Genomic DNA, 26,781 nt, shown 5'->3' with positions numbered 1-26,781 from the left:
TTTTGTACCCTGTTACTTTACCAGATTCGTTGATTAGGTCTAGTAGTTTTCCTGTAGTATCTATAGGATTCTGTATGTATAGTATCATGTCATCTGCAAACAGATGACTTCTTTTCTGATTTGGATTCGTTTTATTTCTTTTTCTTCTCTGACTGCTGTGGCTAAAACTTCTAAAACTATGTTGTATAATAGTGGTGAGAGTGGGCAACCTTGTCTTGTTCCTGATCTTAGAGGAAATGGTTTCAGTTTTTCACCATTGAGAACGATGTTGGCTCTGGGTTTGTCATATAGCCTTTATTATGTTGACGTAGATTCCCTCTATGCCTACTTTCTGGAGAGTTTTTATCATAAATGGGTGTTGAATTTTGTCGAAAGCTTTTTCTGCATCTATTGAGATTATCATATGGTTTTTATCCTTCAGTTTGTTAGTATGGTGTATCACATTGATTGATTTGCATATATTGAAGAATCCTTGCATTCCTGGGATAAACCCCACTTGATCATGGTGTATGATCCTTTTAATGTGCTGTTGGATTCTGTTTGCTAGTATTTTGTTGAGGATTTTTGCATCTAAGTACTTCAGAGATATTGGCCTGTAGTTTTCTTTTTTTGTGACATCTTTGTCTGGTTTTGGTATCAGGGCGGTGGTGGCCTCGTAGAATGAGTTTGGTTGTGTTCCTCCCTCTGCTATATTTTGGAAGAGTTTGAGAAGGATTAGGTGTTAGCTCTTCTCTAAATGTTTGATAGACTTCGCCAGTGAAGCCATCTGGTCCTGGGCTTTTGTTTGTTGGAAGATTTTTAATCACAGTTTCAATTTCAGTGCTTGTGATTGGTCTTTTTATATTTTCTATTTCTTCCTGGTTCAGTCTTGGAAGATTGTGCTCTTCTAAGAATCTGTCCATTTCTTCCAGGTTGTCCAGTTTATTGGCATAGAGTTGCTTGTAGTAATCTCTCATGATCCTTTGTATTTCTGCAGTGTCAGTTGTTACTTCTCTTTTTTCATTTCTAATTCTGTTGATTTGAGTCTTCTCCCTTTTTTTCTTGATGAGTCTGGCTAATGGTTTATCAATTTTGTTTATCTTCTCAAAGAACCAGCTTTTAGTTTTATTGGTCTTTGCTATTGTTTCCTTCATTTCTTTCTGATCTGATCTTTATGATTTCTTTCCTTCTGCTAACTGTGGGTTTTTTGTTGTTGCTGTTGTTCTTCTTCTTTCTCTAATTGCTTTAGGTGTATGTTTAGATTGTTTGAGATTTTTCTTGTTTCTTGAGGTAGGCTTGTATTGCTATAAACTTCCCTCTTAGAACTGCTTTTGCTGCATTCCATAGGTTTTGGCTCGCTGTGTTTTCATTGTAATTTGTCTCTAGGTATTTTTTGATTTCCTCTTTGATTTCTTCAGTGATCTCTTGGTTATTTAGTAATGTAGTGTTTAGCCTCCATGTGTTTGTGTTTTTTTACGTTTTTTTCCCTGTAATTGTTGATGTCTAATCTCATAGCACCATGGTCGGAAAAGATGCTTGATATGATTTTAGTTTTCTTAAATTTACCAAGCTTGATTTGTGACCCAAGATGTGATCTATCCTGGAGAATGTTCTGTGTGCACTTGAGAAGAAAGTGTAATCTGCTGTTTTTGGATGGAATGTCCTATAAATATCAATTAAATCTATCTGGTCTATTGTGTCATTTAAAGCTTGTGTTTCCTTATTAATTTTCTGTTTGGATGATCTGTCCATTGGTGTAAGTGAGGTGTTAAAGTCCCCCACTATTATTGTATTACTGTCGATTTCCTCTTTTATAGCTGTTAGCAGTTGGCTTATGTATTGAGGTGCTCCTATGTTGGGTGCATATATATTTATAATTCTTTTATCTTTTTCTTGGATTGATCCCTTTGATCATTATGTAGTGTCTTTCCTTGTCTCTTGTAATAGTCTTTATTTTAAAGTCTACTTTATCTCATATGAATATTGCTACTCCAGCTTTCTTTTGATTTCCATTTGCATGGAATATCTTTTTCCATCCCCTCACCTTCAGTCTGTATGTGTCCCTAGGTCTGAAGTGGGTCTCTTGTAGACAGCATATGTACAGGTTTTGTTTTTGTATACATTCAGCCAGTCTGTGTCTTTTGATTGGGGCATTTAACCATTTACATTTAAGGTAATTATCGATATGTATGTTCCTATTAACATTTTCTTAATTGTTTTGGGTTTTTGTAGGTCTTTTCCTTCTCTTGTGTTTCCTGCCTAGAGAAGTTCCTTTAGCGTTTGTAGCTGGTTTGGTGGTGCTGAATTCTCTTAACTTTTGCTTATCTGTAAAGGTTTTAATTTCTCCATTGAATCTGAATGAGATGCTTGTTGGGTAGAGTAGTCTTGGTTGTAGGTTTTTCCCTTTCAGCACTTTAAATATGTCCTGCCACTCCCTTGTGGTTTGCAGAGTTTCTGCTGAAAAATCAGCCGTTAACCTTATGGGGATTCCCTTGTATGTTATCTGTTGCTTTTCCCTTGCTGCTTTTAATATTTTTTCTTTGTATTTAATTTTTGATAGTTTGATTAATATGTGTCTCAGCGTATTTCTCTTTGGGTTTATCCTGTATGGGACTCTCTGTGCTTCCTGGACTTGATTGACTATTTCCTTTCCCATGTTAGGGAAGTTTTCGACTATAATCTCTTCAAATATTTTCTCAGACCCTTTCTTGTTCTCTTCTTCTTCTGGGACCCCTATAATTCGAATGTTTGTGAGTTTAATGTTGTCCCAGAGGTCTCTGAGACTGTCCTCAATTCTTTTCATCCTTTTTTCTTTATTCTGCTCCCTGGCAGTTATTTCCACCATTTTATCTTCCAGTTCACTTATCCATTCTTCTGCCTCAGTTATTCTGTTATTGATTCCTTCTAGAGTACTTTTAATTTCAGTAATTGTGTTGTTCATCACTGTTTGTTTGCTCTTTAGTTCTAGATCCTTGTTAAATGTTTCTTGAATTTTCTCCATTCTATTTCCAAGATTTTGGATCATCTTTACTATCATTACTCTGAATTCTTTTTCAGGTAGGTTGCCTATTTCATCTTCATTTATTTGGTCTTGTAGGTTTTTACCTTGCTCCTTCCTCTGTAACATTTTTTTGTCATTTCATTTTTTTTTTTTTTTGATGGGTGGTGCTGTCTTCTTGTCTTACTGGTTGTTTGGCCTGAGGCGTCCAGCACTAGAGTTTGCAGGCAGTTGGATAGAGCTGGGTCTTGGTGCTGAGATGAGGACCTCCGGGAGGCCTCACTCCGGTTGATATTCCCTGGGGTCTGAGGTTCTCTGTTAGTCCAGCGGTTTGGACTCAGTGCTCCCACCACAGGAGCTTGGGCCCGATCTCCGGCCTGGGATCCAAGATCCCGCAAGCTTTGTGGTGCATTTAAAAAAAAAAAGGAAGAAAGAAGGAAAAAAGGAACAGTACAATATCAAAGAATAAAAAACAAAATAAAATTAGAAAGATAAAAAATATATTAGGAAAAATAAAACTGTAATTGAAACAACTGCAACATGGTAAAATAAAACCACAACAGAAAAAAGAAAAAAAAAGGGGGGGGTGAACAAGCCAAAAGGAGAGAACAATAACAAAGTATAAAGAATAAAATAAAATTAGAAAAATAAAAGATTTAATTGGAAAAATAAAAATATAAAAGAATGAACACAATGAATTAACAACGTAAAACAGAACCCCAATGTAAAAGTGGAAAAAAAGAAAAAAAAAAAAAAGCCTTGGCTATGGGGTGGAACTTAGACAGGGCCGGAACTCAGGCAGGGGTGGGGTTTAGGTTGGGGCAGGACCTAGGCAGGTTGGGGGTGACGTTTGAGCACGGCACGGGGCCTCTGCTTAGGACCTGCCTGTGGAAGGGGAGAGGCAGCATGTCAAAAGGAGGGCCTCTGGAGTGTGGAGTTCCGGAGTCTGGAGGTAGGGCACTGAGTGAGGGTGTGTGGGTGGGGTTTAGGTCCAGCGCGTTGGAGGGGCTCTCAGAGGGTGTCTCCGAGTGTAGAGGTGGGGCCCTGGGTGGGGGTGTAGGGGTGGGGCTTGGGCTGTGCAGGGCACGAGGGAGGCTCCGAGGGCAGAGTATTAGGCCCGGGAGCCCAACAGGCTTCCCGGTGCCTAAGTGGACAGGGAAAGCACTGGCCCCGTTCCTTCGTGCCCCTCCCCCACCGTCTCCCGCAGGGTCTCCCCATCGCCACTGGACCCCTAACCGTGGGGGGTCCCGCTGGGTGTAGGAACTCCTCCCCTCCGCCAGCCACCCCTCTGGGGTGCTGGTCCTGGAGGTCCGGCCTTTACTTTTGCTCCCCCTTCCCTCCCTCCCACTCCCGTAGGACCCGTGTGGCTGGAGGGGGCCTAGGTGGGCAGAGGATCAGGCCCGGGATCTCAGCAGGTTCCTGGGGGCCCAAGTGGGCAGGGGAAACATGGCAACTCTCCCTTTTGATACTCTGCCCTCCCAGTGTTTCCCCAATTTCCCCCTTCGGGCGTGGGAATCCCTTGCCCTCCCCAAGCCGCCCCTCAGGGGCGCCAGTCTCATCTGGCCTCCACTTCTCCTCCCCCTTCGCTCCCCCAATGCCCCATGTCCTACCCAGTTGCTGGGGGTTCCTCCCATCCCCTTAGGTGGCCATGGTCCCCCACTGGTGCCTGGTAGGTGCCCTAGTTGTGAGGAGACGCGCATTCCGCATCCTCCTAGTATGCTGTCTTGACTCCGCCCCCGCTTTTTTTTATAAAGTTTTTAAAAAAAATTTTATTTATTTTTGGCTGCACTGGGTCTTCGTTGCTGTGTGGGGGCATTCTCTAGTTGTGGCGAGCAGGGGCTACTCTTTGTTGCAGTGCTTGGGCTTCTTGTTGTGGTGGCTTCTCTTGTTGCAGAGCATGGGCTCTAGGCACGCAGGCTTCAGTAGTTGCAGCACAGAGGCTCGGTAGTTGTGGCTCTCGGGCTCTAGAGCTCAGGCTCAGTAGTTGTGGCGCATGGGCTTAGTTGCTCTGCGGCATGTGGTATCTTCCTGGACCAGGGATCGAACCCGTGTCCCCTGCATTGGTAGGCGGATTCTCAACCACTGTGCCACCAGGGAAGTCCCTCATAGATTCTTAGAAGTGGGGGGCCTCAGGAGTCATCTAGGCTTTTCCAACCCCCATCACTGACCAGAAACCTCTGTGCCATCAATTGACCAGAGTGTTTATAGACCTCTGCTGGAACAGTTTATCTTTGAGGCCCTTTGAGGCTATTGGGCTCTTGTATCGACAGCTTTAATTGTTGGAAAAATCCTTTCTCATACTGAGTTGAAATGTGCCTTGTGTAACTTCTGCCCTTTGGTCCTTGTACTGCCCTCTGAAGAAATGTTGGCTGAATTTATTCCCACATGGCACCCCTTCAGATACTTGAAGGTACTGTGGCCCTAGTTAAGTCTTTTTTCTCTTTTCCAAATCTACAGATCCCTTTCTTGCTTCCTGTGGAAAATAGTCCTGAACTGTTCTAGTCACCTTCTTCTATGGAACAGCTTGGATTGGCAGGTCCTGTTTAGAGTATGGTACTCAGAATGGGACACTATTCACAGACCAGGACAGACAATAGTGGGCCTACCTACTGCCTTCCTCTAATCTGGATACTATGCTGCTGTTTGTTTCTATGGATATTGGTCCCAAATTTCCTCAGTCTTTTGGGGGGGGTGTGTGTGTGTATTTATTTATTTAAAAAAAGAAATTTATTTATTTTATTTATTTATTTTTGGTTGTGTTGGGTCTTCGTTGCTGCACGCAGCAGCAGGGGCTACTCTTCGTTGCAGTGCGTGGGCTTCTCATTGCGGTGACTTCTCATCGCGGAGTACGGGCTCTAGGCGCGTGGGCTTCAGTAGTTGTGGCATGCGGCTCACTAGTTGTGGCTCACGGGCTCTAGAGCATAGGCTCAGTAGTTGTGGCGCATGGGCTTAGTTGCTCCGCGTCATGTGGGATCTTCCCGGACCAGGGCTCGAACCCGTGTCCCCTGCATTGGCAGGTGGATTCTCAACCACTGTGCCACCAGGGAAGCCCCTTGGTATATATTTTAATACATTGTGTTCAATCATTTAACTGAAAAGCATATTTGATGTTATCTAAGATGTTTGGTACTACCCATTTTGGTATTTCTATCAGTGTTTCATTTCATTAAAGACTTGGCTTTTATGTTAATTTAAGCTTATTTTTTCATATTCATTTTTTATCATTTTTAAGATAATATTACTTTGCTAAGATTTGTGAGGTTTTGTTTGATAATATCTTATACTGCTATTTGGATAATTTAATTGGTGCTCTTTTTTTCCAATTACCATATGTAACTGAATCAATATCTTTCTAGATCCATATGTTAAACTGCTGCTTGATGCCATGAAGCATTCAGGTTGGTAAGTGAATCTTTTTGAAATGCTGCTCTATATTCTGGCTGCTGCAAACAAAAAATCCCCACCAAAACTGGAAGTACTTCAGATATTTCACTTCAGGCCACAAAGCCCTTTCTATATGGTAGGTGGTGGTGGTTGGCTACACTCTCTCCAGGCAGGCCTTGTTCTCTCTGGACCTCTTCAGCCCTAACTCCACATCTCTGGCTCTACTATTCACCTCAGGTATTTAGTAAAGACGATACTTAAAATCTTACTTGTAAGTAATCACCAAACCTGTTTTTTCCACTATGCCAGTCTCAGCATTATCCTTAATGGAGAAGAAATCTCAGCTTGTTATGCATGTAGAAGCCTTCCAGGTGTTGTTTAACTTTGAGGAGATCGGAAGAAGTGATTTCTGAGGTCCACTTCTTAACATTCTGGCCCAAGGGCAGAAACTGCAGCTTATTTCCAATATGGTCTTAATTAGTTGATCAAATTCTTTATGGAATCATAGCATAGAATTTGAACTGGGATAGATTTTGCAGAGACAGTTTCCATATTTACAGATGAGAGAACTGAGCCCTGAAGGTGTTGAGTTGCTTTCCCAAGGTGTCCTATGTGGTAGCGATGGAGAGATGTGTCATCCGGGTCTCCTGGCCCAGGGCTGTTTCCCCTGTGCCCCATGCACACTACTTCTGGACGTTGTCTTTTTAATCCATTCTTACCTTCCAGCGCTGTTAACAAAGAAAGACACTTTTCTTGTGAAGACTGTAATGGAAATGTCAGTGGAGGTTTTGATGCTTCGGTGTCTCAGGTAGGCGGTCTCCCAAGTTGTCTTCTTTCCTCCAGTTCTCTCTCCTGATGTTTGCTGATTGCCGTCTACGTGCTGGGCATTCCATTTGGTAGACATTGTGTAGAATTCAAAAAATGAGTTAATTGTGGTCCTTTTACTCTTAAGGTCCTTACATCTCACAGGGGAGACAAGACAGGAACGCAGAGACAATGATAAAATTTGAGGCGGGTTAAACTGTTTGAGGTGGGTGTGGTTACCACAATGGGACAGTGATGTGATTGACTGAAAGATGCCAACAGATTCAGCTAGAGGATGTAAAGGCTCTTCAGGGGCAAAGAAGACAAAGACTGTTGCCAAAAGCAGGGGTAGCATGAGCAAAGGTGACGTGTTGAGAAAGCACAAGGTGTATTTGGGGAATGGCATGTTGTCTAGTTCAGCTGGAGGGCAGGAATGCATGGGGAATGAGGAGAAATAGGATTGGAAAGAAAGATAGGCTATATGGTGGGAGGCTTTGAATGCCAAGATAGAGTTTCACCTTTACACAGTGAGAAGTGATAGATCTTTGAGAATTTTTGATGAGGAGAGTGAGTTTTCTCATCTGTAAAATATGGGTAATGATTGTATTTATCTTATAGAATGGTTATGAGAATTAAATGAGATTTCTCTTGTAAACTACTTATCATAGTAAGCAGAGCACTTAAGTTAATAAATGTTATAAGTTTTAAGTCAATGGGGGGTTTTGACAGTCTTGAGGTGGTAGATGGATATGTCATGTGATATGAGGGTAGATAAAAGTGTTATAAGTCACTGTTTCCATCATGAATATATAACACATTTAAGTACATTTAATTGTTTCCTGCTAGGGAATTTTATATGTATTTTAGTTATTTATAGCTGTTTCACAGTAATCATGGGAAAGAGCAACATAGCAGAGGGGTGAGATGTCTGAGTTTTGGAGTCAGATAGACTTTGAGTTCAAATCCTAGTTCCCCTGCTTATTAGCTGTGGGGCTTGGGCAAGTTATTCGTTTTATTCTCAGTTTCCTCATTTGTAAATTGATAATCGCAACACCTCTAGCTCCCAAGATGGGTCTTGGTAAGTTCATCCTCTTTGGGGGTTAAATAGAGTGCACATTTTGAATCTTCATCTTATTTCTCAGCAGTGTTATACACAGTTGGGCACTCTTTTTTTTTTTTAATTAAAATTTTTGTTGTGAAGTATCTCATTCATATAGAAGAGTAAAATACCTGTATGTACACTTTCAGTCATAATAGTAAAATGAACATCTATATAACTACCACCCAGATTTGAGAAATAAAACACTGCCAGGACTTCAGATGCCTGTGTGCCCCTCTTGGGTCACAACCCCCTCGCTTCCTTTTTCTGACTTCTGTGATAACCATTCCCTGCTTGTCTGAATGGTTTTGCCATCCATGTGTACAGTCCAACAATGTGTTTAGTTTCCTCCTTTTAAGCTTTATACTTGGGGTCATGTGTAATACTTTGTCATTTTATGAAATCATACAGTCTTTGTAACTTAATTCTTTCGTTCAGCGTTGTGAGATTCTTCTGTGTTGTTGTGTGCACCTCTGGTTAATTTAGTTTGTGTTGTATATTATGTCTGTAGTAGAGTTTACTCTACTCTTTGTATGTCTGTAGTAGAGTTTACCCTATCGAGTATTGATTGTTTCCAACTTTATTATTATTATAAACAATGCTGCTGTGAATATTCTTCACCTTCTCTCCCAGTGCTCGTGGGCAAGAGTTATTCCAAGGTATCTGGCTAGAGTGGAGGTCATATCACATGCATACACTTGACTTTAACAGCTAATGCCACTTTCTTGCCATGGTTTCCAGTATGCAAGACTCTTGTGGTTGCTCCTTTGCTAACTTAGCTTCCTCTACCAGCCCTTAAATGAAGTCCCTTAATCCTTGGTGTTAGAGCCCCTTCTTTTCTACTCTGCACTCTACCAAGGGGATCTCATTTACTTTGCTGGGTCAGAGCTTTCTCTTGAACTCCACATCCATATAGCCAAGTGTTCACTGAACACCTACACTTGGATGTCCTAAAGGCACCTCAGACCTGACATGTCCAAGTTCAAATTGATTTTTACCATCTCCATCCCCACCCAACCTGGTCTTTTAGTTTTGCATATCTCGGTGAATGGTACCACCATCCGTCCTATTACCCATGCCAGAAATTTAAGGATCATCCTTGATACCTCTGATTCCCTTCCCATATTCTATCCAACACCAAATTTTGTCCAGTCTACCTCCTAAATACCTTTTTAGGCTCGCACCATCCTAGCTCTGGGACTATTATCTCTTGCCTAGAATACTTCATTCGCCTTCAACTAGTCTCTATGCATCCAGTTTCGATCATCTTTTGTTTATTTTTCCAACTGTGGTCAAAAGGATAAAAACAAAATAAAACACCCCCCGTTTCACTACTCCCTTTCAGTGACTTCCCAATGTTGTCAGGATAAAGAGTGATTTGGCCCCTGCTGACCTCACCAGCCCTATCTCATGCCTACAGCCTCCAACTTTCTGCTTCGTACTACAGGCCTGCCTTCAGCTTCTCAAACATTCTTTTCCTTCAACCCTCCCCCTACCCTTTGCCTATGTTGTTCTCTGTCTGGAATGCTCCCTTCCCCTCTCCTCAAGTTAAACTCCTGTTCATCCATTAGATCTCAGTTTAAACATTCCTTCTGCAGAAAAGCCTTTCCCAACCCTGCAGACCAGGTCAGGGACTTTCATTGTATGTACTCGTGACAACCTGGGTTTTTCTTCATGACAACTGTCACTGCATGTGTTTAAACATTTTGGTAAATATTTGGTTAATTTCTGTCTCCATTAGTAGATTATAAATCTCTAGTAGGTCTTGATAAATATTAGTTGAATAAATGAATGTTGAATGAATGTATATAAAATATCTGGGACATGTCCCAGTGTCTGGCACACAGTAAGTACACAGTAAGTGGGGACTATTATTATTAGGACCCCTCACGTCTTTATTATTCTTATAGGGTCCTGCTCAGTGTGCTGCTGGCTCTTTGCACTTCTTTCTGGAGCTCTTTCTGAGGACTTTTCCTGGCAATTCTAGTAGAATGGGACAGTGTGGTCATTCATTGTTGATTCATTGCTTATTGAGAAACTTGATAAGAAACATTTTACACATATTCTCATTTAATTCTCACAATTCTAAGAGGTAGGTACTCTAAGTCATCTCCTTTTTTATAGTTGAGGAAACTGAGGCACAGAAAGCTTAAGAAACTTGCCCAAGGTCACTGACTTAGTGAGGAGTGGGGCTGGAATTTGAATCTCCCTGCTTCATTCCAGGGTCCACTCTTAATATAAGACTGTGGAGTCTAAGATGGCTGGTACAGTCAACCCAGTGAGGATGGTGTGTGAGTAAATGTCCTTAAACTAAGTGCTGTGTAGTCCAGAGAGAGGAGAAGGGAGAAGTTAGCCATTGGGAAGGCTTCATGGAGCATGTATGGTGAAGACCGAGCCTTGATGGAGGGGTGGGTGTTGGGTCGATAGAGTGGGTGAGGCTTTCCAAGCAGTTGAGCCCACTCAAGTGGGAGAGAAGATGGAATCTACGAAGTGAGAGTAGATCTTAGAAATAACCGAACTTTCCTCATTTTGGTGCTTCTTAGATTGTTTTGTGCCAGAATAATATCTGTAATCAGGCCCATATGAACAGAGTGGTCACCCATGAGCTCATTCATGCATTCGATCATTGTCGAGCTCATGTCGACTGGTTCACCAACGTCAGGCACTTGGCCTGCTCTGAGGTAAGTTTTATTGTAGAAGGTACTTTTCCCCCAAGGACACTGTTGTGTGTTTGAACATTTTATTCAAGTATGATTTATTTAAACGTATTCCTTTTCTTGTCATAATTCCACATTAGTCTTCAGTTTCCATTTTTAACTATTGAATACAATTCTTTTAGATACAGCAGGTAGACATTTTAAGTATCTTTTTAGAATTGTCTTAAATATAACCTTTAAATCCTAATAATAGTGATGACTTTTAATAATCTATTTTTCCTATGGAATAAACTATATAATACAAAAAATTTATAGTTAACATTTACTGAGGGGCCGTGTGCCAAACCCTGTGCTGTTTGTGGACTCTTATTTAATATTCACAACAGCCCATTGAGGTAGATACTGTTATCCCCGTTTTATTTCTGTGAAAAGTGAGGCAGTTGTTCAGATACCGTACATAGTAAGTGGCAGAGGCAGGATTACAACCAGGGTTCTTGACTGGTTTGCTGTGCTGCCTTCCATAGGTAAAGTTCCTAGCTTTCCCTAGAGTAAACAGTTCGTTTCAAAAATACAACATAGGAAGATATTTATTATTAAGCATTTTGGGTTGCTGTCAGAAATACACACATATATATGCTCCTAGAAAGACATTTGTATTTCATACTTGCATTTCATTAATTGAAGAGTGCAATGTGCTGAGAAGCTAAAGAAAACTAATATAAATTTCAAGCTTATACTTTAAAACTTATTTTCTCTTTCCCTTGAAATTAATAAGCAGCCTCACTGCATCTGATTATAACTCATATTATTTGGAAAGAAGACCGAAATCTGAGCTTTTAAATATTTCTCTCCCTTGGGTGTTATGAGAATTAATGCCTGTTAGCTAGTTAAAGTGTGTTAAGTGCTTTGAGCTCCTCAGAGGAATGAAGCCATGTTATTATAGAAGTAACAAGAAGTGGGCCATTCTGATTGCAGTGAATGAGCAAAAACGTGGCCAGGTTGGCTGTAGAATCCATGTGGGTAGTTCCATGACTTTTTCACCTATTAAAGCTGCTTTTTACCTTAAAGATATAGAAAATTAGAAAATACATACTAACTTCAGGCTGTCATGTTCATAGCATGACCAGTTTGGAATGTTCTTGATTCTCTGTACCACTTAATTTTTCATAGGCCAATCAAGACCCTGGAGGAAGGGCATGAACTTACACAGGTTTAAGGGACGGTCCAAGAGAGTTTCAGTGATTTGGGCTAGGAGAGCTGGGAGGTTTGTGTGCCTAAAGTGTCTTAGGTACTGATGTATTCAGTTTTAAGCTCACATTGAAACTCAGTTTGTAGATCTTTGGAAGAATGCTTTCTTGAAGTCCTTTTGGTAATTTCTAGAAGTGCTTGTATTTTGTAGAGAGCATAATCTTTACCTTTGAGGTTCAACTCTTTGACTTTTGGTTCCAAAAGAAATTAGTTCTGTCTGTAAGACTCTGGTGGAAAGTTTTGAAAATTCCCTTTGAATAGGTGATTGCCCCCAGTGTATTTGGCGCTGCCTAGTGTAGCTCATGGATATCTGCTCTTTTTCTTAAGAACTTCTTAAGTCAATAGAATTTAAAAAAAAATCTTACAGGTACTCTGTTTCAGAAAAATATACCAATTTTATATTCTTTTATAATTAAAAAAATCAGTTGATATAAAGGTGTAGAGCACAAGTGCTTATTTTCTTTTTGTTTGCCTTCTGTCTTTGTGATAGGTTCGAGCTGCTAACCTTAGTGGAGACTGCTCACTTTTAAATGAAATACTCAGGTTACATTTTGGATTAAAACAACACCATCAGGTAAAAACTAACATATGAAATCATTTACTGTTAAGAGTGCTATGAGTGGAAATAATGAATAGAAAAATGAGAAGTACATTTAGTATTTGAAATTTGAAAGAACTACTTATATGAAAGAATACAAAATGTGTATCACTTAAGCCCAATGGATGGAATTCAGTTCTATTTTATAATTATGGGCAAGCTATGTGACTAAGTGAGAGATTTTCACAGTGAAAAGAGCTATGGTCTCACACGTGGGATACTTTTGGATGGGGGTAGATAAGGACTGGAAGTGAAATCACAGCCTGTCTTACTTTTATCCTAACAGCACTGGACTTGTGTTTTGAAACCATCACAGTATTCTCTAGACAAAAAAGTAATACCTGTCAGCACAGAGACTGCACTTCAGTGCAGTGTGTATTAGCACACCTTTAAAGGCTATGTGACGTGACAGCAAAGCTCTGGATCAGCACAGACTTGATTATGATGAGCTGAGCTGAGAGATTTTGTAAACAAAACAAAATGAAAACTATAGGCAAATGAAAAGCTAGAAAGCTTTTTTGTTGTTGTTGTTGTTGTCTAAAAGAAACACTTTATTTTTTTTAATTGGGGTATAGTTGTTTTACAATGTTGTGTTAGTTTCTACTGTACTAGAAAGCTTTTAAGGTCCACGATAGATGGGCATGGGGAGAGAAAGTTTAGAACTGATGGACTGGTGAAGAATGTGAGCAGTTCTGCCCATAGCAACCAAGGGGCTCTGTGTCCACACTTAGGAGAAAGGCTGGTCAGAGCTCTTCTATGGGAAGAGGTTGCTGGGCCAATTTGTCAGGTACATGGGCATCAGGATAGCAGTTTTAACCAGATGCAAAAAGGACAGGCTTGGAACAACAGCAGGAAGGCCCTTGGTTCTCCCGAGAAAAGAGTAACTCAACTCTGGGGAGGAAGGTAGAAAGTCACAGTGAACTATGAAGAGAAATTTTGAACTCGGTGAATGGGAGTTAGTTAGAAGGCAAACCTGGGGCCTGGGAAGGGTGGCTACTCTGATGGGGCTGTTATGCTTTCAGCCTGTGCCAAGTCCGCTTAGTGATGTGCCCCTGACTTGTGCTGCATGTCTTCCGTGCCCTCCAATCCCTGCTCATCTGGTGAATTCAGCTCAGGCAGCATTTGAATGGGCGGTGTGTTCTGGCTCTCAGTGGAAGTAGGACATCCTACATCAGAACATCCCAGAGAAGAGGCTAATGCAGTTAAGGCATGTAATCCGGGGTGCAGAGTCTTTGAAAGAGAAATCTCTCCTCTTTTTAACTTGGGTAGCAGCAGCAGAAAATGAATAGAACTAGCAATAGGATGGAAAATACGTGGAGGTAGTGGGAGAAGAGTCCTAGAGAACAGAGTCCCTGCTTTTGTACAGTATGTACCCGAGAAAAAAGTTGTTTGATTTTTTGTTTTCCCCTGAAAAATTAGGATGCCTTCAAATTTTGTGTGTATGTATGTGTGGTTTCCTGTTGCCTCCAGGGGAGATGCCCCTCTCGAAGGAAAAGTTATCTAGCATTGGTCACCTGAAAAGCTAAGGGAGAGAGAGGCACAGGAGTATATTTCATATTTATTCAAATTAAAAAACTCAACCAGAACCTTATTTATAGACTTTTTTATGATTTTGCAAATTTGGAGTTATTGTTTAGCAGATACTGCCTAGAAATTATCATCATTAGGAAAGATGAGAAGAAGGGAGGAGGGGAAGGAGATCTTACTTATACCTAAATAATTTTACATTGAGCTAAACATGTTCCATAATTTAATCTTTCTTCTTTGGACTGACAGAAATTAATAAAATAACACGAGAGGAAATTAATTTTGACTGTGGTTCACACATTGTATAAAATGTTACTATTTCATGACAAAATTTTCATATATTAATAAAATTAAAGCCACATACTTTTCTCCTTAGACTTGTGTGCGAGACAGAGCCATTCGTTCTATCCTGGCTGTTAGGAACATCAGCAAAGAAGTAGCTCAGAAGGCTGTTGATGAAGTTTTTGAATCTTGTTTCAATGACCATGAACCTTTTGGAAGGATCCCTCATAATAAGACCTATGCAAGATATGCTCATAGAGACTTTCAAAACCGGGATCGGTACTACTCAAATATATGAAGATGATGACATTTTATATTGCAGAACTTCAGTGATCATGAAGAAAGTATGGTTCCCAAGTGGACAAACATAAAACGTAAATGATCAATTAAATACAGAGAAGACACAGAAGACGCTGATTCTAGCATCAGAAAAAGTAACTGTGGTAAGAAATGAAACTGCCTTAAACTCCAAGGCAAAAATTGTATCTTTGTAGCTAACCATTTGGTAAATAAGGCAAATAAATTGCATTTTAAAATTTTCTACAATGTACTTGTTATTGTGTTTTATTTTTTATGATTGTGATTTGCTTTTATTACATTTTAAAACTTGATTATGAAACCTGTGACGTATGCCCTTTATGACGTGTATGTCTTTGGAAAAATGTCTATTCAAATCCTCTGCCCATTTTAAAATCAGGTTGTTTGTTTATTTTGATGTTGAGTTGTATGAGTTCTTTGTATATTTTGGATGGTAACCCCTTATCAGATATTGTTTGCAAATATCTTCTCCCATTCAGTAGGTGGCCTTTTCATTTTGTTGATGGTTTCTTTTGCTGTGCAAAAGCTTTTTAGTTTGATGTAGTCAAACTAAACATTTGTTTATTTTTGCTGTTGTTTCCCTTGCCTGAGAAAACATATCCAAACAAAAATTACTAACACTGATGTCAAAGAGTTTACTGCCTATGTTTTCTTCTAGAAGTTTTATGGTTTCAGGTCTTACCTTTAAGTCTTTAATTCATTTTGAATTTATTTTTTGTGCATGGTGTGAGAAAGTAGTCCAGTTTGATTTTTTTTTTTTTTAATTTTTTTTTTTTTTAATGATATTCTTGTCTGCTTACATTCTTTTTATGTATGTATGTATGTATGTATGTATGTATGTATGTATGGCTGTGTTGGGTCTTCGTTTCTGCGCGGGGGCTTTCCCTAGTTGCGGCAAGCGGGGGCCACTCCTCATCGCGGTGCACGGGCCTCTCACCATCGCGGCCTCTCGCTGCCGCGCACAGGCTCCAGACGCGCAGGCTCAGCAACCGTGGCTCACGGGCCAAGCCGCTCCGCGGCATGTGGGATCCTCCCAGAACAGGGCCCGAACCCGCGTCCTCTGCATTGGAAGGCAGACTCTCAACCACTGCGCCACCAGGGAAGCCCCAGTTTGATTTTTTGTATGTAGCTGTCCAGTTTTTTCAAACACCATTTATTGCAGAGACTGTCTTCCTCAATGTATATTCTTGCTTCCTTTGTCATAGATTAATTGTCCATATAAGTATGGGTTCATTTCTGGGCTCTCTGTTCTGTTCCATTGATCTATGTGTTTATTTTTGTGCCAGTACCATTACTGTTTTGATTACTGTAGCTTTTTTTTAAAAAAATTAATCAATTAATTAATTATTTTTGGCTGTGTTGGGTCTTCATTGCTGTGTGGGGGCTTTCTTTAGTTGCAGTGAGCGGGGGCTACTCTTTGTTGTGGTGCGCGGGCTTCTCATTGCAGTGGCTTCTCTTGTTGCAGAGCACGGGCTCTAGGTGCACAGGCTTCAGTAGTTGTGGCTCTCAGGCTCTAGAGTGCAGGCTCAGTAGTTGTGGTGCACGAGCTTAGTTGCTCGGCGGCATGTCGGATCTTCCTGGACCAGGGCTCGAACCCGTGTCCCCTGCATTGGCAGGCGGATTCTTAACCACTGTGCCACCAGGGAAGCCCTGATTACTGTCGCTTTGTAGTATAGTTTGAAATCAGGGAGCTTGATACCTCTAGCTCTGTTCTTCTTTCTCAAGATTGTTTTGGCTATTGTTTTTTGTGTTTCTATACAAATTTTAGAATTATTTGCTGTTCTAGTTGTGTGAAAAATGCTATTGGTATTTTGATTGATAGGGATTGCATTGAATCTGTAGATTGCTTTGGGTAGTATGGTCATTTTAACAATATTGATTCTTCTAATCCATGCGCATGGTATATCTTTCCATCTGTTCGTGTCATCAGTTTCTTTCATTAGTGTCTTATAGGTTTCCAAGTACAAGTCTTTTACCTCTTTAGATATATTCCTAGGTATTTAGTTCCTTTTCATGCAGTTGTAAATGGGATTATTCTCCTAATTTCTCTTTCTGATATTTCATTGTTAGTGTATAGAAACACAGCAGATTCAACAGCATATTAACAAGACCACACACCATGACCAAGTGGGATTTATTCCTGGTCACACACCATGACCAAGTGGGATTTATTCCTGGAGTGCAGGGATGGTTCAACATATGAAAATTGATCAGTGTAATATACCACATTAACAGAGTGAAGGAAAACTATAATTTGAAAAGAAGCATGCACCCCAATGTTCATAGCAGCACTGTTCACAGTAGCCAAGACATGGAAGCAACCTAAATGTCCATCAACAGAGGAATGGATAAAGAAGATGTGGTACATATATATAATGGAATATTACTCAGCTATAAAAAAAGCATGAACTATTACCATTTGCAGCAACATGGATGGACCTAGAGATTATCATACTAAGTGAAGTAAGACAGAGAAAGACAAATATCATATGATATCACTTATATGTGGAATCTAAAAAAACGATACAAAGGAACTTATTTACAAAACAGAAACAGACTCACAGACTTCGAAAACAAACTTATGGTTACCAAAGGGGAAATTTGGGAGGGGAGGGATAAATTAGGAGTTTGGGATTAACATATACACACTACTATATATAAAATAGATAATCCATAAGGACATACTGTACAGCACAGGGAACTCTAGTCAGTATTCTGTAATAACCTATATGGAAAAAGAATCTGAAAAAGAATGGATAAATGTATATTTATAACTGAATCACTTTGCTGTATACCTGAAACTAATACAACATTGTAAATCAACTATAATATAAAATAAAAATTAAATTTAAAAAAACATTGTGAAAATGAACAGGCAAACCATGGACTGGAAGAAAATATTCATTTATCTGACAACTCTTATGTGAAAATATAGACTTTCTATAACTCAAGAATAAAAAGACAACCCAATTAAAAAATAGGCAAAACACTTAACGGACACTTTTCAAAGGAAGCTACATAACTGACCAATAAACACATGAAAATGTTTAATATTAATCAAAGAAAAGGAAAATTAAAATCACAATGAGAAACCACTCCAGACCCACTAGGAAAGCAAAAATTTAATAGACTGCTGACAATATTTGTTAGGATGTGAAGCAAACAGAACTCTCATACATTACTGGTAGGAATGTGAAATAATACAATCACTTTGAAAAAAGGTTTGACAGTTTTCATATGAAGTTAAACATTCACCTATCCCTTGGCTCTGCTATTCCGAGCTAGGTATTTTATTTAAGAGAAATGAAAAAAATCCACAAAAAGACTTGAGCAAGAATGTTCAGAACATCATAAGTTATGTTCATAACTTATTTATAATACCTAAAACCTGGAAACAACCAAATGTCTGTCAACAGGAGAATGAATAAACAAATTGTGATATATTTAAACCCTGGAACATTTCTCAGCAATAAAAAGGAATGAATTACTGATATACACATTAAGCTAAATGAAGCTCAGATATTATGCTAATTAAAAGCATAAGATACAAAAGAGTACATACTTAATGATTCCATGTACATGAAATTATAGAACAGGCAAAACTAATCTGTTGAAAAAAAAATCGGAACAGTGGTTGCCTGGAGTGGGGGAGAGGACAAAGAATTGACTGAGAGAGAAAGAACTTTCTGGGCTGATGGATGTGTTGTATATCTTCATTGTGGTATGGGTTACACAGATGTATCCATCGTCACAGTTGTTCAGTTAGTATTTAGGCATCTCAACATACAGAAAATTTATCTTAAAAAAATAATTGAATGCCCCGTGGAGAGTGGGTGGAGGTATAGATTAAACAACATGGCAGAATGCTGATAAGCATCAAAACTGACTGATGGATACAAGGATATTCATTATACAGTTCTGTGTACTTTGTAAATGTTTGAAATTTTCCACAATATTTTTTTTAAACGGGAGGAAATGAATCAAAGATGAATATGCACTGAATTCCAAATGCTATAATTTTTTAAAAAATGAGAGCTGGTACAACCACACTGTCTTTGCTAGGTAGAAAACTGAGTGCTAAAGAATTAGAAAATTATTGTTTTGTTCATTTCTGCCCTTGGGAAAGAGAAGGAAGGGCAGACTGAAGAATGAAACAGGATAATCTTAGTCTGCAGCAATCAGACCATGCTATTTCAGCTATTCAACTTCCTCTTCTCAAGGGGATAGAGATCCAGGCAAGATATTACCAAACCTAGTTATTTGTTAATTAAACTCACTTCAGAACAATACCGTGAGTGCATAATTAATTAAAGGTTAATTTGTTGATGATAATATTGCACTTGAATTTTGAAACTTTTCTGAATTAAAAATATTTGAGAAGCAAGAGCTAAGTATTCCGCTAATCACCTGCATTTTTTTCTTACATTATTTTCTTCTTTCTCTTCCCTGCTGATTTCTGCTTCTAACTTATATAATGCAAGTGTTAGAGTTCCCAAGAGCAGAATTTGGTTCTACAGAAATTACCAAGTAGAATATCTGGGATTTTATAAGGATAATACTTTTTCAACAGGTACCAAGGCTAAGTTAAAAGGGAAAAATTAATCACGTGACATCCTACGTGTCAAGTGGCAGCCTCTCTGAGTGCTAACTGCGTTCATACTGCCTCACATCCAAGGTGGTAAAATAAGGGAGAAAAAAAAAATGGGTCAAGAAAACTCTCCTAACATAATGCTTCTTTTTCTGAAGATTAATAAGTCCCAGAGTCCCACAGCAAAGGCCAAAGCTATATGCACGTACCTTTCAAATCTGGATCTGCTGGGTCAAAGCCCGACATGTCTGGAGGGGCCACGCTGGCCACTAGAGTGGTCACTTATTAGTAGGAGGCCCTGAGGAGCCTTGTAAGCGTCGAGTGGCTGGACTCAGCATTCACTAACGGACCACAGCTCCCCCTCATTCTCCCAACCACAGCGTAAGGAGGAGAATCAATCAGAGGGAAAAAATAGACATTGCATTAATTCAATAAATATTTATTAAGCTCTATCTACTATGTACTGATGTAGGCACTAGGTATACTGAAGTGTCCAACGTGGGTTGGATCTTTGTCATCATGGGGAACAGCTGCACCAAGGAGGAAGTGTGGAGTTGTTTGGGGATATAACATTTGGTACCCAACCTAGAGAAGTGATATTTAAACTCGAGACCTGAGGGGCTTCCCTGGTGGCACAGTGGTTAAGAATCCGCCTGCCAATGCAGGGGACACGGGTCCAAACCTTGGTCCGGGAAGATCCCACATGCTGCAGAGCAGCTAAGCCCATATGCCACGACTGTTGAGCCTGCACTCTAGAGCCTGCGTGCCACAACTACTGAAGCCCACGCGCCTAGAGCACATGCTCTGCAACAAGAGAAGCCAATGCAATGAGAAGACCGTGCACTGCAAGGAAGAGTAGCCCCCGCTCGCCGCAGCTAGAGAAAGACTGCACAGCTATGAAGACCCAGTGCAGACAAAAAAAAACCCAACAACTTGAGATCTGAGTATGAGGAGTTAGCAAGTCAAGGGGGTGGGGAAGGAGACTTCCAGACAAGAGGAGACCCTTTGTGTGAAGGCCTTAGAAGGGGGCAGGGACAGTGAGAGAAGGGTTGTGGAAAGGGATAATGTGGAACAAAGTACCTGGTTCCCAAGGAAACTGGTACCCAATTCCCAGGGAGAGGAGAAGCTCTGTGACCTGAGTGTCAAATAAAAAAGGTAAGCAGTGGGAAAGAATGAAATATTCTGTAAATGGTTTGGAGAAAACTGGAGACCTGGAAAAAATTAAGTTAAGTGCCTCACTCATTTATACCACAGTTAAGTCCCAGAGATATCAAAGATGTTAATAGAAAAGAAAGCCATAAAAATACCAGAACATGGGAGAATTTTTAACATAATCTTAGAATGGGAATGCCTAAAGTGGCATAAAAATTGCAAAACCATAAAACATGATATTGATATACTTAACAGCATTTTTTAATCTTCAAAAAATTTAAATAAAATATTTTCAACACAGTATCCTGAAAGATGTTATTCATAATGAAGTGATGACTATTTACCTCTATATAAAAAAAAAACAAAAATGAGGAAATAACATGAACAGAAAATGCAAATAGGTGCCTCTTTAAGCATAAGACTTATGTGACCTTACTCATAATAAGAGATGTGTAAACTATGGCATACTGTTTTCACCGAAGAGGTTTACAAGGGTCAAATATGTGATATACATCAAACTAAAGAGCTTCTGCACAGCAAAGGGAACCATTAACAAAATGAAAGGCAACTTACTGAATGGGAGAAAATATTTGCAAATCATATACCTGATAAGGGGTTAATACCCCAAATATATCAAGAACTCATGTAATTCAATAGCAAAGCCCCGCAAACAACCTGATTAAAAAAATGGGCAGAGGATCTGAACAGACATTTTTCCAAAGAAGACATATAGATGGCCAACAGGAACATGAAAAGATGCTCCGCATCACTCATCACGGAAATGCAAATCAAAACCACAATGAAATTATCACCTTACACCTGTTAAAATGACTATCATAAAAAAGCCGAGAAATAATGTGTTGGCGAGGATGTGGAGAAAAGGAATCCTCATGCCCTATTGGTGCAGCCACCATGGAAAACTGTATGGAGGTTTCTCAAAAAATTAAAAATAGAACTACCATATGATCCAGCAATTCCACTTCTGGGTATTAATCTGAAGAAAACTAAAAGACTAACTTGAAAAGCAGAAACTAACACAACATTGTAAAGCAACTATACTCCAATTTAAAAAAAAAAAAGTAAAAAAAAAAAAAGACATATGCACCCCTACGTTCATTGCAGTATTATTTACAATAGCCAAGATATGGAAACAACCTAAGTGTCCATCAGTGGATGTGGATGAATGGATAAAGACATTGTAAACAGATTGATGGCTGCCTGAGGCAGGGGGTGGAGGTGTGGGAGAATGGATTAAGGGGGTCAAAAAGTGCAAACTTTCAGTTATGAAATAAGTCACGCGGATGTGATGTCCAGGATGGTGACTATAGTTAATAATACTGTATTGCATACAGTAGTCCCCCCTTACCTGTGGGGGATATGGTCCAAGACCACCCCCCATGGATGCCTGAAAACTTGTATAGTACAGAATCCTATATATACTATGTCTTTTCCTGTGCATACAGACCTATGATAAAGTTTAATTTATAAATTAGGCACAGTAAAAGGTGAACAATAATAGTAAAATGGAACAATTATAACAATACACTATAATAAATGTTATGCAAATGTGGTTTCCCTCTCAAAATATCTTATTGTATTGATACAAATTTAATGCCTTTTCCATCATAATCAAGCAGTTACACATTGTGGCCATAACTTTTGCAGTTTGAGGCATGACAGCAAAACTAGCACAAATTTTTTTTCCTTTTTCACAATTTAATGGATAGAAGATTTGTTCTCAACAGTGAATCTCAGCAACCTCAACATATGATTTTTTTTCTTTCCTTATTAAGTTGAAAACTTTCACCTATTCACTTAAAGAAAGTACTTTATGGCTTCTCTTTGGCAGATCTGAATTGCCAGTATCACTACTCTTGCACTTTGGGGCCATTATTAAGTAAAAGAAGGGTTATTGAACACAAGCTCTGCGATACCATGATGGTTGACCTGTTAACCAAGTTAGCTACTAAGTGACTGATGGGTGGGATACGATGAGCAAAGGGATGATTCATGCCCCAGACGAATGGATTGGGACAGTGTGAAATTTTGTCACACTAGTTGTGTCAGTGCGCAATTTAAAACTTATGAATTGTTTATTTCTGGAATTTTCCATTTAATATTTTTGGACCATGGTTGACTGCGGGTAACTGAAACCATGGATAAGGGGGGACTACTGTATTTGAAAGTTGCTAAGAGAGTAAATCTTTTTAAAAAAATGTTTATTTTATTTCTTTATTTTTTTGGCTGTTGGGTCTTCGTTGCAGTGCATGGGCTTCTCTCTAGTTGTGGTGCGCGGGCTTCTCTTTAGTTGTGGCATGCGTATTTTGTCTGTCTAATTGTGGTGCTCGGGCTCCAGGGCGCACAGGCTTAGTTGCTCCGTGGCATGTGGGATCTTAGTTCCCCGACCAGGGATAGAACCCGCGTCCCCTGCATTGGAAGGTGGATTCTTTACCACTGGACCACCAGGGGAGTCCCAGAGAGTAAAATCTTAAAAGTTTTCATCACAAGAAAAATCTTTTTGGTAACTATGTAAGGTGATGGATGTTAACTAGACTTATTGTGTTGATCATTTCGCAATGTATACAAATGTCAAATTATTATGTTGTACACCTGAAGCTAATTGACTAAAAAGTAAATTAAAAAAATATACTCTCAGACATTATTAGGGAATAATTGACTGTAACCTCTAAGGAGAATAATTTGACAGGTATTATTTAAATACGCATACTCTTGATATGGAAAGCTCTCCATGATATATTAAGTGAAAACAGCAGGGCATTGGACAAGGAAAGGAGGAAAGAGACAGAATATATACATTCATACATACATGTTACAGGTTTCTAGAACATCCCTGTATGTAAATACAATGAGCTATAAATAGAAGTCTCCACCAGGGAAGGTGAATTGAATATTGGAGAGAGGGAAGTGTTACTATTCACTGTGTACACTTTTGAACCTTTTGAATTTTGTACAGGTGCTTGTAGAATCTAAAAAAATTAAATGCACATTTACTTATTCTTCATAATTTTTTCAAAATTGTTATGTCAGTATAACCAATGTCTTTGTTCTAAGTGTGAGCAAATAGTTGCAGTGTTAACCTCAATGTTGTTAAATATATGATAAATTTATTTTCATCATATTAGTTTCATTTTTCAAGCTATAGTCCCAAGCACACTTTTTTTTTTTTTTTTAAAGTGTCTACCATAAAATTCCCATTTTAATTGGATTCTCTTTCAGTAGTCTTACTGCTGGCATTAGTTATCTGTTATAATGAGGAGTTCCAAATACCTGTTTCCAAAGCTACAATGCATACCAGTTTCACCACAATCTTAAAAAGTACTTAGTACAAACCTTGTTTGTTTGTTTGTTTTCATTGTGCTACCATACACATAAAATTTGACATCTTAACCATTTTTAAGTGTACAGTTCAGTGGTATTAAGTACATTCATATTGTGCAGCCATCACCGTCCTCCATCTCCAGGACTAATTTCATCTTACAGAATGGAAACTCTATATCCATTAAACAATTCCCCAACCTTCACTCCCTGATGCCCGCCAGCAACGAACATTCTACTTTCTGTCTCTGTGATTTTGACTACTGTTAAGTACCTCAGAAGTTTGTTGTGAGGATTAGTTTACATATAAAAGACTTAGAAGAATCCCTGGCACATATATTACTAGCTATTGTTATCTAGATATCACTGTCCAGTAGAATTTTTTTGTGATGATGGAAATGTTTTTTTACCTGAACTATCCAATGTGGCATACACTAGATGTATGTGGTTATTCAGTATTGAAATGTGGCTAGTGAGACTGAGGAATGGAATTTTAAATTTTATTTAATTCTAATTAATTAAAAAATTTCAGTCACCTGTGACTAGTAACTGCCCTATTGAACAGCAAGAATCTAGAGCTTAGAGGCCAGGCCTGGAGTTACAGGTGGAGTTATCACCTTATGGCTGATAGTTGAAGCCATATGAATGAACGGGAATAAATGAAAAGGGAAGGGAAGAGGGCCAAGGATTAGAAGGGGGGAATACCAGCATTTAAGGTTTTGTCAGAGAAAGAAGACATGAAGAAAATATTGAGAAAAAGACCAAAAATAGGTGTGGTACCCTGTAGAAAAACAGAGAAGACAGTTCCAAGAGAGGGAGTGGTCACAAGGTTACATACCATTGATTGAGTTAATACAATGAGAACTGACCATACCTGTGTGCTCCAAGTAGTTCTTGTAACTTTGCAGGTGGTCGGTGGGGAGACTGGCTGTCCAGTGGAATCTGAGGCACCATTTGTAATGCTTCTGCCTTCTCTGGTGAATACACGCCAAAGACCTTGTAAAGGCATTGGCTTTGAGTGCTTGAAGAAATATTTCAATATTAATTTCCATGACTAATTCTGGTGCGATTTTAAAGACAACACTATATGCACTGCTTTCTAAACATAACCCTGTTGGGCTGCACTTGCACAGCTTTAAGACCAAAGAAAGAGCCCGGAGTCAGCAACAGAGACATCAGTGATGGGACAGCTTAGACGGCTGAAGCAAGGTCCTGGACTGACATCCCACCGTGTGAGGTGGACTGCGGGCAGGGCGTGGTGGCAGGCTTCCCTGGGGAGGAGGGGAAAGGGGAGATTGCCAGTTACAGGTTGGGAATTGGGTCAGGTTGGCTCATTAGTTACCAAGGAAACCAGTAGAGGGACACGCCCCTCACCACCCGTTTGATAAGAACAATCACTAGCTGGGCCTGGGGCAAGTGTGTAGGAAGGTCAGTCCTGTGAGTAGGTGTAGGTGAAGCAGGCTCTGGTCAAGCAGGGCGTGTACAGGGAGGAAGAGAGCAGCCGTCTTGAGTGGCCTGACCAGACACCCCACCCCTACATACCCTGTATGACCCTTACCTATCTCGGTCCAGCCCGTCTTCCATGACATCCCTGGGGTCAGGTATGCAGGGGGCACTGCAACCAGATGCCACAATACAACACAGACAGCAGCAGCCAAACAGCATCAGGAGTAAGATACCTAGTATGCTCAGAACAGTCATTTGCCAGGATGTGGGCACATTCTGGAGCCAGGCGCTTACCAGGTCAACGAAGCGGCAGTGCCCTGTCCGGTAATAAGGAAGGTAAGGCCACCTCTGGTTTTCACAAACCCAGAGCCACCCCCACGGGGAGTGGAAGGCCTGGCTCTAAAAGAAACATTCTGGTGGCCTAGCGAGGGGTCAGCTGTCCTAGTACACATCTGTCCCCCCATGTTATGTTGGGTGCCATTAGGGGTGGACTCATTAGGTCTTTCCAAGCAGAAAGTAGTCCCACTAGTTGGACTTCTGTGTCCAGAAGCCAGCCTGTCCCACTCCACACACAGCACAGCCCAGGGAGGGTCACGGGCAGTCAGTGGTACAGTAACGTTTACGGGGGTCCTTCTGACAGGTTGGCACGTGGGACTGGAAGCTGGTAAGTCTTTCCCCCCATGGTCAGTCGTCCCCTATAGTCACATTAGCCGGGTCAATTTTTCATGGAAGTCCAGAGGAGGGCAGCAATGGCATCTCGCTGCAGACCCAGCAATAAGACTCCTTGCACGGGGAGGCCAGTGTTGCTGCTCAGCCCTCAAATAGGTTTCCTCCCTCAGGCTAGGGATGAAATGTAAGACATCGAACAGGCCCAACGCAGGGAGATGAGGACAATCAAGCAAAATACAAGCGGTAGCTGAGGGACGAAATGTAAGACATCGAACAGGCCCAACGCAGGGAGATGAGGACAAGCAAAATACAAGCGGTAGCCACGTTCTGAGCTAATACCACACCCGCCTGTGGTCTCTGTCCTGGTCTGCAGTACAGTTCAGAAAACTCAAGTTTTCAGTAATAGAGGACTATGTCTAAAATCACGTGATGGCCACCTCGTTTCACCTTGGGTGTCTGAACCACAGCTACTCCATTTTGACTTTCAAATGCATTCCCTTCCTCAATGGCCAAAGCAGATGTAAAATGTGTGTCTGAAAGGCCACAAAACAGGCTGCTCTGGTCAGTAAAATTTAAGTTAAACCACGTATAAGCCTCATATACAACCCCATACCTCAATATGGGTAGATTTTTCCATCATTTCCCCTTTTGATTGCAAATCTTTCAATAGAAAGCATTGATGATCAAAATATCCGT

At 40.1% G+C, this 26,781-nt stretch overlaps 1 protein-coding gene and 1 long non-coding RNA gene across 13 annotated transcripts in view; one reads left to right on the top strand and one right to left on the bottom strand.

Annotated features, from left to right (window-relative positions):
- The window catches only part of ATP23 (ATP23 metallopeptidase and ATP synthase assembly factor homolog), an 87,105-nt gene extending 71,983 nt beyond the window's left edge, over positions 1-15,122 (top strand). For 6 of the 12 annotated variants that reach the window (XM_082422910.1, XM_082422911.1, XM_082422901.1 and 3 more), the window contains 5 exons: positions 6,334-6,379; positions 7,088-7,169; positions 10,808-10,945; positions 12,660-12,743; positions 14,671-15,122. In XM_082422910.1, the coding sequence (XP_082279036.1) occupies positions 6,363-6,379; positions 7,088-7,169; positions 10,808-10,945; positions 12,660-12,743; positions 14,671-14,874 (525 nt within the window). In that variant the 5' untranslated portion in view covers positions 6,334-6,362 and the 3' untranslated portion in view covers positions 14,875-15,122. Of the gene's footprint in view, positions 1-2,714; positions 3,930-5,476; positions 5,514-6,333; positions 6,380-7,087; positions 7,170-10,174; positions 10,357-10,807; positions 10,946-12,659; positions 12,744-14,670 lie in introns of those variants that run through there. The other 6 variants (XM_082422905.1, XM_082422908.1, XM_082422903.1 and 3 more) reach the window with 6 other exon arrangements.
- The window catches only part of LOC309642032, a 92,794-nt gene that overhangs the window by 15,319 nt on the left and 50,694 nt on the right, over positions 1-26,781 (bottom strand). The gene's annotated exons all lie outside the window — the stretch shown is intronic.

Source organism: Balaenoptera physalus (genome assembly GCF_965194825.1).
Source record: "Balaenoptera physalus genome assembly, chromosome: 13".
In the NCBI taxonomy this organism is placed as follows: Eukaryota; Metazoa; Chordata; class Mammalia; order Artiodactyla; family Balaenopteridae; genus Balaenoptera; species Balaenoptera physalus.
The sequence above is the reverse complement of the archived record's forward strand: the minus strand, read 5'-3'. Positions and strand labels throughout refer to the sequence as shown.